Here is an 11,700-nt window from a genome sequence, read left to right as displayed (position 1 = left end):
CTATGTTGTCAGGATATAGAACTCGCCTAGTTTTCCTTCCCTCTCTGGGCCACACTTCCTCCAATCTTTGCCAGGGCTTCCCTTCCCTCTAATTTTTAAATGTTTTGAGCACATCAAGGCTTAAGTGTGGATCTCTTCTCTCCTCTACCTCCACTGCCTCCGTAGGGAATTCATTCTCTTTCCTGGCTTGAAAACCACCTGTGTGCTGAACACTTTCAAATTTGTATCTTATAAGACCTCACCTTTGAATTTCAGATCCAAACAACTACCCACTTACCACCTCCTCTTGAATAATTTTTTTTTAGTTGTAGATGGACACAATATCTTTATTTTTATGTGGTGCTGAGAATTGAACCCAGTGCCTCACACGTGTGAGGCAAGTGCTCTACCACTGAGCCACAGCCCTGGCCCTCCTCTTGAATATTTAATCAGCTCAGACTTCACATGTTCAAAACCAAACTCCCATTTCACTCCTCTACATCTGCTCTCCTAGAATCTGCTTCACCTTAGCAAATGACATCTTCATTCTTTGGTTGCTCAAGCAAGAAACCTTGGAAATCCCTAGACTCCTTTTTTTTCCACATCCCAACCCATTAGTAAATCATATCACCTTTGCCTGCAAAAAAAAAAAAAATGTCCAAAATTCTAATCTGCTCTCACCACTCCCAATCACTAGCATCTCTCACTATTCCAGTTACTTTATAACTAAAAAAATAATCTGTGGGACAGGTGTGGTGGCGTATGCCTGTAATCCCAGAGGCTCAGGAGGCTGAGGCAGGAGGATTTCAAGTTCAAAGCCAGCCTTAGCAAAAAGCAAGGAGCTAAACAACTCAGTGAGACCTTGTCTCTAAATAAAATATTTTAAAAGGGCTGGGGATGTGGCTCAGTGGTTAAGCGCCCCTGGGTTCAATCCCCAGTACAAAAAAAGAAAAAGTGTGTGGGGGGGGTGGTGCTGCTATCTTACTGAGAGGCAAAGCTGAAATCTTTTTAAGGGCCCTGTATGATCTGCCCTTCACCACCACCCCTGCCACCTCTTTGGCCTCACCTCAGCTTCTAGCCTCCTCCACCTTGTCCCCCAAAACTACCCCACCATCCTCCCTTCACTTTGCTTCAGTCACACTGGCCTCCTTCTAAGTCTACAAATGCAATAAGCCTTTGCACCTGTTGTTCCCTCTACCTGGGTTGTCCCTGCCTGTATCCGAAAGCCTCACCTCTATCAGGTGTCTGCTTCAACACAATGTTATTATGGAGGCTTCTGTGATTACCTGATTTAAAACAGCTGCTGCCCTTCATCTTCATTCTCTTCTCCGAATTTCTCTGTAGTGACTATCAGTGTCTGACACTGTATTCTACTGGCTCTACACCTCCCCCTTTCTACTAGAGGAGCACCATAATAACAGGAATTTTTGTCCTTTTTTGTCTGCTCTGTCATCTCTGCCCAGCACAGAGCCTGACACATAAGAGACACTCAAGAAAGATTTACTAAATGAATAAACAAATTAATAGAATTAGGGTGAGATGTACAGTCTTTTAGAGGCAGCCTGGGGGGGCTGGGGTTGTGGCTTAGTGGTAGAGCACTTGCCTAGCATGTGCGAGGCCCTGGATTCGATCCTCAGCACCACATAAAAATAAATAAAATAAAGGTATTGTGGGTATTGTGTCCAACTACAACTATTTCATACACACACACACACACACACACACACACACACACACACACACACACACAGCCTGGATCTGGAGATCTGACTTCCAGTACTAGATATGACACTAGTTATGTGACTTCTAGGCCACATGTTGTCCATCTGTAAAGGGTAGAGAACTGAGGTCCTTTATTGCAATAGCAACATTCTAGAATGATGTTCCACCATGGCCACACCTGCTTTCATTTGGCTGAGAACACGAGGGATGGACAGGAGCTGTTGCTGCGGAAGGAGAGAACACTCATCCTTCTAGTTGAGACCTAGATTGGATCTTTGCTGGTTTTGAAATAACAATATTTTTTTTGGTTTGACTTGGCAATGTTCTAGGAGTCCTGGGTGAGGAGTCCAGCCTCACCTGCTGGGTAGAGACAAGTAGAAGTCTGACCACCAGAGCTGGGCTCCTTCCTGTGGGGAGTCAAGGCTGTGAGGGCATCCTGAGGAGCACCAGGAGAGGCCAAGCAGGAATTACGGAGAAGGGTGGGCTAGAGAGGGGCTTCTACCCAGAAGAACTGCCGGCACAGAGCCCTTGAGGATGCTGGGTGGTCAAGCCTCCTTATGGACCACAGCTGGCCCCCAGACCTTCTAAACCAGCACCAACTCAGGACACAGTGGCTAGCCTTTTGGCTGAGGGCAGCCAGGTCCTCCTCCCTTTTCTGGGTCTTGCCACAGCTCCCTGCTTGTTTTCCCCGAAATAAATGGGCTGAGCATATTGGGCCGGCAATAACCCCTTGAAATCAGTTGTTATCACAGTTAACAACCAGTTTGGCTTCAGTTCAGGCTGTTAACTATCAAACCACTAAGTGCCGGTAATGATTGATTCTTGGCCAGTTGCAGCTTGAGTGGGCTGTAAAACCCCATTAGCGAGGGCTCTGTGGAGGCAGCAACTCAAAGATAAACAAGTTGGTGGGTGCCTTGTCCCACTGCTCTAGGTTCAACTCTCATGGGTTCTGGCATGGGGACCTGCTGGAGTCAGTCCCAATGCCTCTGGCCACCATAAGGACCCGATCTCTACCTCCAGTCTACCTCTCCTGCCCCCTCTCTGGAAGGCAGGTCTGTTTTTCTGCACAGCCCATCTCTTCTTCCTAAATGCAAACATGGCATGATCCTATTCCACAACACCCAAGGACTCAGGACTCCCAGCTTGGGAGCTAAAGGTTTAGCTTTGGCCTAGCCAGTGACCAGCCTTGGCCCAGTCCAACCCCACTTTGTGGCCAGGATCACAGGCAGAGAGCCTGACATTCCACCCCCATTCACCCCCACCACCATCCCCGCCCCAGACTCCCTCCTACCCTGTAGCTTCCCCCAGGAATTGCTCCCAAACAAATGAAATGTGGGTAATTACTGGGCTGGGGGCTGGACAGGCGACCCGTGCAGATGAAAGCGTTTCCTGGACGGTCTCTCCATTTGCATGGCATCAGAAGCTGCTCAGAAGGTGTGACTTTTCCCACAGTGAGACCCTAGCTCCTTGCACAATAAAGCCAGGCTGCTCACCCAGAATTAATTAAAGGGGGAGGGGAGCAGAGGAGGAAGCACCAAGAGCTGAGGGAGCTGGTCCAGAGATGTCTAGAGCCCACTCCCCACATCCCCAATGTCTATGAACCAGGAGAACCCTACTCTATTGAAAGCCCCTCACCCTCTCCTGCAGGCCAGAGGAGGGGTGGGCAGAGCCCAAATCTTTCCAGTGAGCCCTGGAATTCCTGTTCCATTTGGATGGGTCAAATCTGGGACTTAGATTGTACCTCTAGGAGGCCCACCTGGCCAGGAAGTCTTAGGATGCCCCCACCCATACCAAGTGAGTTATTAAAGAACAGGTATATAGGGAGGAGTTTCTAGACTAGCCTAGTAGGTGGGCCATGGGTGCAGACCAGGGGCATCGTCAGAGAAGGCAATTGAAACAGCCAAAATGGAAGGTCTCAATTGTGAACCCTGGGCTGGCTCTGGGCTTCAGACCTGCTTCTGGGCCTGGACTTTCCTTAGGTATGTTGTGATGCCAGCTCACTGCTCCACATATGAATATATCACATGTCCCTTCCCACCATGGGCCAGTCCTGCCTACACGGTGGCCTGCATCTCTGCTACCATGGCGCAACCTGTCCTTTTTAGAGCTGTCCTCTCTGATGGCCTTGTCCTTTCAATATGGCTGATGCTTCTTCTTCAGGCCATGACTGGCTTGAGTTCTATTCTAGCCCATGAGTCTCCTTTCTGGTCGTCCCCCAGGACCAGTTTCTCTCCTGTTAGGCCCATCTTTCTGAGACCCACAGCCTCTACCTGCCCTGGGCTGGGCAGCCCGAGTGCAGTACTTTCTGTTTTCAGTTCTCTACCCTGATCTCCCAAAGAAAACCCTTGTTCCAGATCCAAAGTGCCAGCAAAAGCTGTGGTTGCCCCTCAATATGCCCTTTCCTTAGGCCACAGCAGCTGTCTTTATTTCTTTTCTTTTTTTTTTTAAGCTTGATTCTCAAAGAGAACCAGTTCTGGAATTTGGGACCCGTCTCACATGGTCTAGGCACACAGGCACAGGCACATCCTCAAAGACTTGTATCTGGATTGCCTTGCTGGTCCTAGCCTGTCCATCATTTCTGACTCTGAGGTGACCTAGGGAAGTGTTAGCAGTTACTCCTGAGAAGAGCTGGGCAGCCCCTGTCCAAGAGCTTCCAGAACCAGCCAAGAGCCTTTTCCACCTCTTTTCCTGCTTCTATGCTCCCAGGAAACCACTCCAGTGACAGTGATGGGAATAGCTGAAAGGCAGGGGTCTGCTGGAAGGAGGCTGCAGTCAGAGCTGGTGCCTGACTTGCTGTGTTCCCCAGTCACACTGGTCAGCTGGGGCAGCACAGAGGGAGAGGCCAACCCTGCCAGATTCACTCTATCATATTGCTAATATGCAAGTTAAATTAATATTTCAATCATTTAATAGCAACTAATATACAACTACCCCCACTGCCACCCACCATCATGCTAGGTGACCTATACTGCATCTTTTTGCTCCCTGACCCAACCTGGAGGTGCAGGGGGTCCCCGGCTGCTCTGCCAGTTGCTCTGCAGGTGCTGGAACCTCAGGAGTACTTCCCCCAGATTAGAGAGCCCTCCACCCCAGGGAGCCCTGATTGGAACCCAGTCTGCGCTGGCCTTTAATGGACCTTCTTGAGAGGTAAGAATACAGACGTCACAGCCAGTGGAATACAAAAATAGAGCCTCTTTTTTGTTAAAAAAAAAAACAAAACAAAACAAACAAACAACAAACAAACAAAAAAAAACCCAACAGCAAACAATATCAACAACTAGATCGCGGGCTCCGCCAGCACCTCCCCCGCCCTTGCGGCGCAGCTCTCAGCAGACAGAGCTGCTCTCCAGTGTCCCCGGCGGCGACTGTGGGAGGGGCCAGGCAGGCGCCTATCGGGGCTCGGGGGCCCAAGTCCTCTGGCTGCCGCGCAGGCTGCGCGTGAAGGGCGGGTAGTTGAGGAACTCGAAGCGCAGGCTCTGCTCAGTGGTGTGGTGGCCGCGGGGCAGCCGCTTCATGAAATGGACCTCGCGCTGGTGCTGTCGCGTCTTGGAGCCCTTGCGGGGCCGGCCCTTGCGGGTGAAGGCCATGTACCAGCCCTCATACTTGGCATTCTGCAGGGCTGTGTAGTTGTTCTCCAGCACGATCTCCGTGAAGACACAATCCTTGCCTTTGCCGTTGCTCTGCAGGTAGGGGAGCAGTTGCGGTGTTATGAGCCCCCCATGTGAGGCAGAGGGCCAACGGACCCAGACAGCAGGTGGGCACCCCAGCAGATGGTGATGGGGGCAGTAGCCCAGCCCCACCTCCTGCCCAGGCACCCGCTCTCTAATCCCTTACAACCAGCAGCCCACCCGGCAACTTCCTGTCCTCCTGGGCAGCAGTGACACATGGCTGTCTACAGAGGGGCTGGGCCCACGACAGAGAGGCAGAGTGAGGGGCCCAGAGCCTGCCTGCTCTGGCCTCCTGCCCACCAGTCTGGCCTGGGTTGCATGCGCTTCCCCACCTGCTTGCCTCAGCCCCACAGGACTCCAGCTCCCAGCCCAGGGCAACCACCCTTGGGGGAGGGGAGCCTGGGAGGAGACTGAGTCCCAAGCCCCAAGCCTAGGAAGCTGGGGAGCTCGAGGCTGGAGAGGAGCCGTGACTAATGGGGCCATTTCAGAGCTCGGCTGAGGGGGCCGGGCCTGCGGCTTACTGAACATTCCAAATGCTGGTACCATGTAATTGGACATAATAGCAAAGCAATTTGGCGATTTGTTAAAAAGATATATGGAATTTACCAACCCCCACCCCCCGCACCTTCCCTAGGCTTCCTCCTTCGTCTTTATAGTTTTTCCTCTCTTAAGCAGTTTCCTTATTCCTTACCCCCCACCCCACACCCAATCATTAGGTAACCCCAAGGTGGCTACATTTCTCTGTACACCTTGTTGAGATCACAGCACAAGAATGTCCTTAGAGGAGCTAAACCAGCCTAGGCTGCCCCTCAGGCCCAGGGCCCACCTCCCTCCAAATACCTCACCTTGGCAATCAGCTTCCCCTTCTTATTCATGCAGATGTAAAGACCTGTCTCTGCTCCACGGACTCGAACCCGGCTCCCAAAGGTATCTGTTTCCACGATGAGCTTTGCTATCAGAGAAGGTGTGGGAAGGTCACTGAAAAGCCCCTGACCCCACCCCACCCCCAGAATCCATAGCCTCCCCCTCTCTGGTCCAAGGACTTGTCACATCCCAGCAGCAACTGCCGGGCCAGGCAGGCCAGGCACTCAAAACATGGGCTCCAGCCCCAGCCCAGCTACTGACATGCTGTATATCCCTGAGATCTCTTGAGTTGAGAAGAGATGGGATAAGCATACAAACTGGGTTCCACAGAAGGGACTGGGACCATCGAATTGAAAAAGGTGCATCTCTATTTCTTCCATTGTCTTTTCAAACCAGACAGTGATAACTTGTATGTTAAGGTTCCAAGTAAAATTTAATCTGACCAGAGTTCCTTGGCTAATCAAAAGATCCCTAAGGATCCCTCCAACTTAGATTATTTTGTGTACATGCCTCAAGGTTATTATGTGAACATCCAGGTGTAGTGGTGACCTTCAGTCCTGAAGCCAAAGGTAAAAGCATCCTCTCCTGTTCCTAGCATGTTGGTTGGAACTCACAGGCTTGATTACCCCTGCCTCAACCCTTTGGGCAGCCCTGCTCTGCTAAGAGATGAGAACAGTTCTCCCTACACACAGCCCAAAGCAGATTTTCAGAACCTCAAACACCAGCTGGGAGGATTTTGCCTGCATCTTTCAGCTTCCCAGCCACCAGACCACAGCCCCAAGTTCCAGACAGCAACAACTCAATCTTTTCTCTTTCAACCTCCATCATAGCTGGGCTTCTCACCCCTGTGACCAAATTCTTTCTGGGGGTGAAGAGGAGAGAGACTCAGGCAGAGCTACTTGCAGTCTAGACAGCCAGAAGCAGGGTCTGACTTCTGTGCCTTGTTCCCCACCCCTTCTCCCCTTAGAGAGCCAACTTACCCCAGAATCCATCCACATTATCTTTTCATGCAACTGCTCTCTTAGAAGCTATCCAAAAAGAAAGCAAGGGCTGACCTTGCTGATGGGACAGAAGGGGCTGGATCTTTTGCCCTTCCTATGGCAGAGTCCAGCCTTTTGTGACATGGCTCATTCTCTGTTCCTGAAACCAGTACCAGAGGTGGGGGAGCACTGAGGTCAGCAAGGCAACTCTCCCTGCCTTCACTATGACTATACACCTCTTCACATAGACATAGAGCTGGGAACCAACCAGTGGCCAAAGTCCCCAGTCTGGCCCCAAGTCAGCTAGGAAATCAGCTGTCATCTCCTTCTGACCACTTCCTCTTCAACCTTGCCAATCTGCTCATGCCTCTTTGGGTCTGCCTTGCAGAGGCAGGAACATCTGCTTTTTAGGAAGGATACTGGCTGGAGAAGGGATAGGGGAAACCACTCTAAAGATTCTGGCTAAATGGGGTAGATAGGAACAGAGTGGGTGCCTTTATCCCTTCCTAAACCTCTAATGAAGTAATTGGGATCTCTCCATTATTCTTCCCAGACTCTTCTTTCACCTTTTTCTATATCTCGGCTCTTGGGACTTCCCACTCCTACTCCTCCCTTGCACGCAGGAACCAGGGAACCGTGGGTCTAACGAGAGAATAAATGGGCAGCAGACTTCCTTGATGTCTGATTGGCCTTCCCTCCCCAAAATCCAAGGATGCTGGGCCATTTGCTCCGATGGAGTAAGCCCTGAAGGAGCTAGGCATTCGTACCCTTCTTTGGAAGCTGAGAAGGGCAGCAAGCAGCCAATTTGGAGGGACAAAGGGCCCGTAGGCCAGCTCTACCAGCCCAGCGGGGGAGCTTGGCCACCGGGCAGGCTGCCCCCACCCCCACTAAGAAAGCCCTCACTCTCCTTCCCGAATGGATCTGGAAGCCGGGCTGCAGTTCACATCGACTTTCCCAACTGAGCTTTTGGAAAGCTTAACATTTTCAAACCTATTCTTCCACCCCAGTGACAGATTTATCCCAGGAAAATTATGTCTCCTCCTCCAGCTTTGAAGGGAAGTCAGCTACGTTGATGCAGAAAAAATGCAGCGAGACATACTCGATCCCCCAAACTGGCTCGAGAAGAGGAGAAAGTATTCAGGAAATGTTAAAAAAGGTGAAAGTAAGAAGAGTTTTAATCGCTCTGCCAGACGCGGGGTTCTCTCCAGAGATTCATAGAGAACAATCTTGAACCTCTTTTTTACATTTACAGACTTGCAACTCCTTTCAAACTCCACATCTGAAAAAAGGCTGGTTCTTTTTCTGTTTTATATCATTCTTCATTTTTCTTCTTAGCTCTTAAAATGCCTCACCTTTTTATTACATTTTAATAGAGTCTTCCTCTCTCCTTTCATGCTTGTTTAACTTGGTCATTATTTAAAGGTTTTTAAACTCACAATAATCACTCTCTAAAAACAACACCAGCCGCCCAGAGGGCTTGCTTTTCTCTTGGTACATCCAGGACTCTGGAAATTGGCTACGTTTCAAGGCAGGAATATTGAGTGTTTTAGAAATCAATCAGTCCTCAGCCTCTCTGCCGGCAGTAGCTCCCTCTACTCACCACCCAATAGGGAGTAGGGAACCCTGGCCACAGTCCACCGCCACCCGCTGCCTGCTGCCCCACAACCTGCCTGGGTTCTCCGCAAGTGGAGCAAGGAAGGCCCTTTTCCAGGCTTAGCCCCCAGTGTGTAATTGACCCTTCTGATCAAAGTATTTAATGGTTCACAGTATCTCCCTTTTCTGAGCTAGGAGAGCTAGAGGGATTTCTCTCCCTTCTCTCTCCCACTCTCCTTTTGTGGGCCCTGGCGACATATCCTCTTTCAAGAGCTTCCCTTAAACGTGGGCCCCCTCCCCCTGAACCCCCAGCCTCCACCTGCATCTGGGGAGGGGTGCATAAAGGGGGAGGTGTAAGGGAAACTCTTGAATTCATTCATCTGCTGGGCAGGGAAGGGGGCACCTGTGGGCTAAGTCCTCCCCAGGGTCCCTTCCCCAACACTGTCTCTCCAGCTGACCCACAAGACACCTTTTGGTTCTAACCCCTACAAGCTAGCCTCTGGCCAGTACAGCTGGGGTCACCACCTTCCACAAGCTACTTTCATTGAGGTGGTGCCACGAGAAAGTCTTACCAAAAGGATCCCCGTCTTCTGCCATGGCGTTGATGCGCTTGTTGGCCAGGACCTGCACGTGCTTCCCGCTGGTGCGGCTGTAGAGCTGGTAGGTCCGAATGAGGCGGCGGCTGAGCTGATCCGTCACCAGGCTCTGCTCCCTCACATGCTGTGTAAAATTAGGTGAGGACTGAACAGTTACCTTTAGGAAATTGAAAAATACACAACACGCCATTATAATGCTACTCCGCCCAGGGGCCCGAGTGGCCCCCACACCCCCGCATCCCCCTCCTGCTGCACCAGGCAGCCAGCAGAAGCTGGGGGGATCCCCCCCAAATGCCGGCTCAGGCCACCAACCCCCACCCGGGAAAGTCACCCAGACCCAGCCCAGGATGGGGTAGAATCTGGACCCACCTGTTGGGAAACACCCTGGGGCTCCCGGCCAGCTCGGAGCAGGGAAGCGGGCACCCTGCCCAGCGCAGGCCCCCCGCCCGGGCCTTCCTAGAGGAGCAGGGTGCTTTTAAGTATGGAGGCAGCGCTACCCGACCGGTGACATTTATAAAGACAAATTTACAGAGCAAATATTGAGCGCACAGGGCCTAGGCACCCCATCATTGGGCCAAACCAACCACAAGTCTCCCCAGAGGGCCGCGGAGAGGGTCCTTGCTGGGTTCACCTGGACTTCCCTGACAACAAGCGTCCCTTGGCTCCAGCTGCCCCCTTCTTCAGAGGCCAGGTGTGGCTTCCAGTAGAGTTCCCGTCCACCCAATCTGGCTAGCGTATGTGTAAGAGTTCTATACTCAAAAAATCTTGGGTTCCAGCCTTGCCACTCACTAGCTGTGTGACATTAGGCAGGACACTACCACTCTGTTCCTTAGCTCCCTCCTTCGGGGCTGGATTTCTAATGTTTCTTCCATCTCTGAAGCGCTGGTCTTGTCCCTGCCCGACTTTGCCAGTCGGGTTCCCCGCCAGCCCGCCTGGCCCCCGCCTCTGCGCTGCGCTCCTTACCTGGGCTTGGAGGCAGAGAACCAGCAAGTGCAACAGCCTGTGGGAGACAAAAGCGGGCAAGAGAGAGGCGCAGGGTGAGCGGAGAGCGCGCGGCGGGCGCAGGCCAGGCTGGGGACGCGGGGGCGGCGGCTGTACTCACAGGCAGCTCAGCGCGGAGCGGGGGCTGCCCATGGCGCGCGGCCCCGGGAGCACCGAGAGCCCTGACGGGATCACGCAGTCCCGTGGGCGGTCGCGGGGGACGTGCTGAAGGGGCGGAGGCCGAGGAAGTTTAGGGTGCGGGAGCTCAGCTGCGATCCCGACGTGGCTCCGCGGGTCCCGTGGAATGTCTTGCTCGCCGCGCCGCGCTAAGTCGCTCTGAGCCGCTGCCGGAGCCGGTGACCGCTGGCTGCTCAGGAGCCGGAGCAGGCGGGAGGGTAACGGGCCGGCGGGGTGGGTGGGTAGGTGGGAAGGGAGGGGGAGGGGTGGGGCGGGGGGCGCCGCACCGGGAGCGAGGGGGGAGTGCGGGGCGGGCGGCCGGAGCCCGCAGCTCCCGGCTGGGAGCTGGGGCCGGGTCGCAGCCCCGGGCGGGGGCGGGGCAGACTGGGGCGGGGCAGCCCACGGGTCTAGGATTGGGGGTCTGGACTAGGGGAGGGGTCTGGGGACCCGCCAGAGGGGCGGGGGAGGCTAGTGTGGGCGCCTCCCACTATCCCCTTGCGCTCTCCTGGGGCTTGGATGCGCTGGGATGGGGGCGCCCAGGGCAGCCTCCTAGTTGGGGTTCCTAGGCCCTGGGCTTGGCCCTCCTGGACTACCCTGTGCGTACGAGCCTGGTCTGCTTATACCGCTGGCTTCACGTCTTGTCAACAAGCCACCTACTGTGTGCAGCGACCAGGCTTGCTCTTTAGGAGAGGCCGCTAATAGCGGAATGAATGGTTGTGTGCCCATCTCTAGTAAAAGAACATGTTTCTGTGACTGGGGGTCTGGCTCTTGCATCTTTCTGCTGTGTATACAGCCAGTCTCACCAGTTTTTCTCAATCTCCAAGAGGCTTTAGAGAGAGAAATGCCTTCCCCTACCCCATTATCACCATCACCCCACCACCAGCAGCAGCCTGAAGCTTGAGAGGAACCAGGAGACACCTACATGGAAGGAGGATCCCAGAGGTTCCCAGCAGTACTCACAGCCACTGCCTCCCACCTAAAACTCAACAGGCACCGGGGGCAAAGGACTATTCTCAGTAGCATTTCATGGGGAAAGGGACTTAGATGAAGGCTACCCAGCCCTTTCCCCCTTCAAGTTCCATTATTTCATTTAGCAGGTATTTACACTTGTGTGCTAGGCAAGGACTGGTGTCTTGTGTC

The 11,700-nt window shown here is 53.1% G+C and overlaps 1 protein-coding gene across 4 annotated transcripts; it reads right to left on the bottom strand.

The window, feature by feature from the left end:
• Positions 1-4,873: 4,873 nt before the first annotated feature.
• Positions 4,874-10,945, bottom strand: Fgf8 (fibroblast growth factor 8). Of its 4 annotated transcripts, none has more exons than XM_078022196.1 (6): positions 10,505-10,945; positions 10,366-10,402; positions 9,772-9,858; positions 9,379-9,526; positions 6,215-6,321; positions 4,874-5,381 (listed from the first exon to the last, which is right to left on the bottom strand). In XM_078022196.1, exons 1-6 carry the CDS (start codon positions 10,534-10,536, stop codon positions 5,091-5,093), a joined length of 702 nt encoding a protein of 233 aa, XP_077878322.1. In that variant the 5' UTR covers positions 10,537-10,945; the 3' UTR covers positions 4,874-5,090. The 4 variants fall into 4 exon arrangements, with proteins under 4 accessions (XP_077878322.1, XP_077878344.1, XP_077878329.1 ...); XM_078022218.1 differs by having other exon boundaries at positions 9,379-9,559; positions 10,505-10,941; XM_078022203.1 differs by lacking the exon at positions 9,772-9,858 and having other exon boundaries at positions 9,379-9,559; positions 10,505-10,942.
• Positions 10,946-11,700: the final 755 nt, after the last annotated feature.

Source organism: Ictidomys tridecemlineatus, chromosome 1 (genome assembly GCF_052094955.1).
Source record: "Ictidomys tridecemlineatus isolate mIctTri1 chromosome 1, mIctTri1.hap1, whole genome shotgun sequence".
Classification (NCBI taxonomy): Eukaryota; Metazoa; Chordata; class Mammalia; order Rodentia; family Sciuridae; genus Ictidomys; species Ictidomys tridecemlineatus.
This window is presented reverse-complemented; position numbering and strand designations above follow the sequence as displayed.

Coding starts and splice junctions, on each gene's coding strand:
- Fgf8 (XM_078022218.1), bottom strand. CDS start 10,536: ATGGGCAGCCCCCGCTCCGCGCTGAGCTGCCT. Junction 9,560..9,771: donor CCCAGGGTGTTTCCCAACAG/GTGGGTCCAGAT, acceptor AATTTCCTAAAG/GTAACTGTTCAGTCCTCACC. Junction 5,382..6,214: donor AGGGGAAGCTGATTGCCAAG/GTGAGGTATTTG, acceptor CCCTACCTGCAG/AGCAACGGCAAAGGCAAGGA.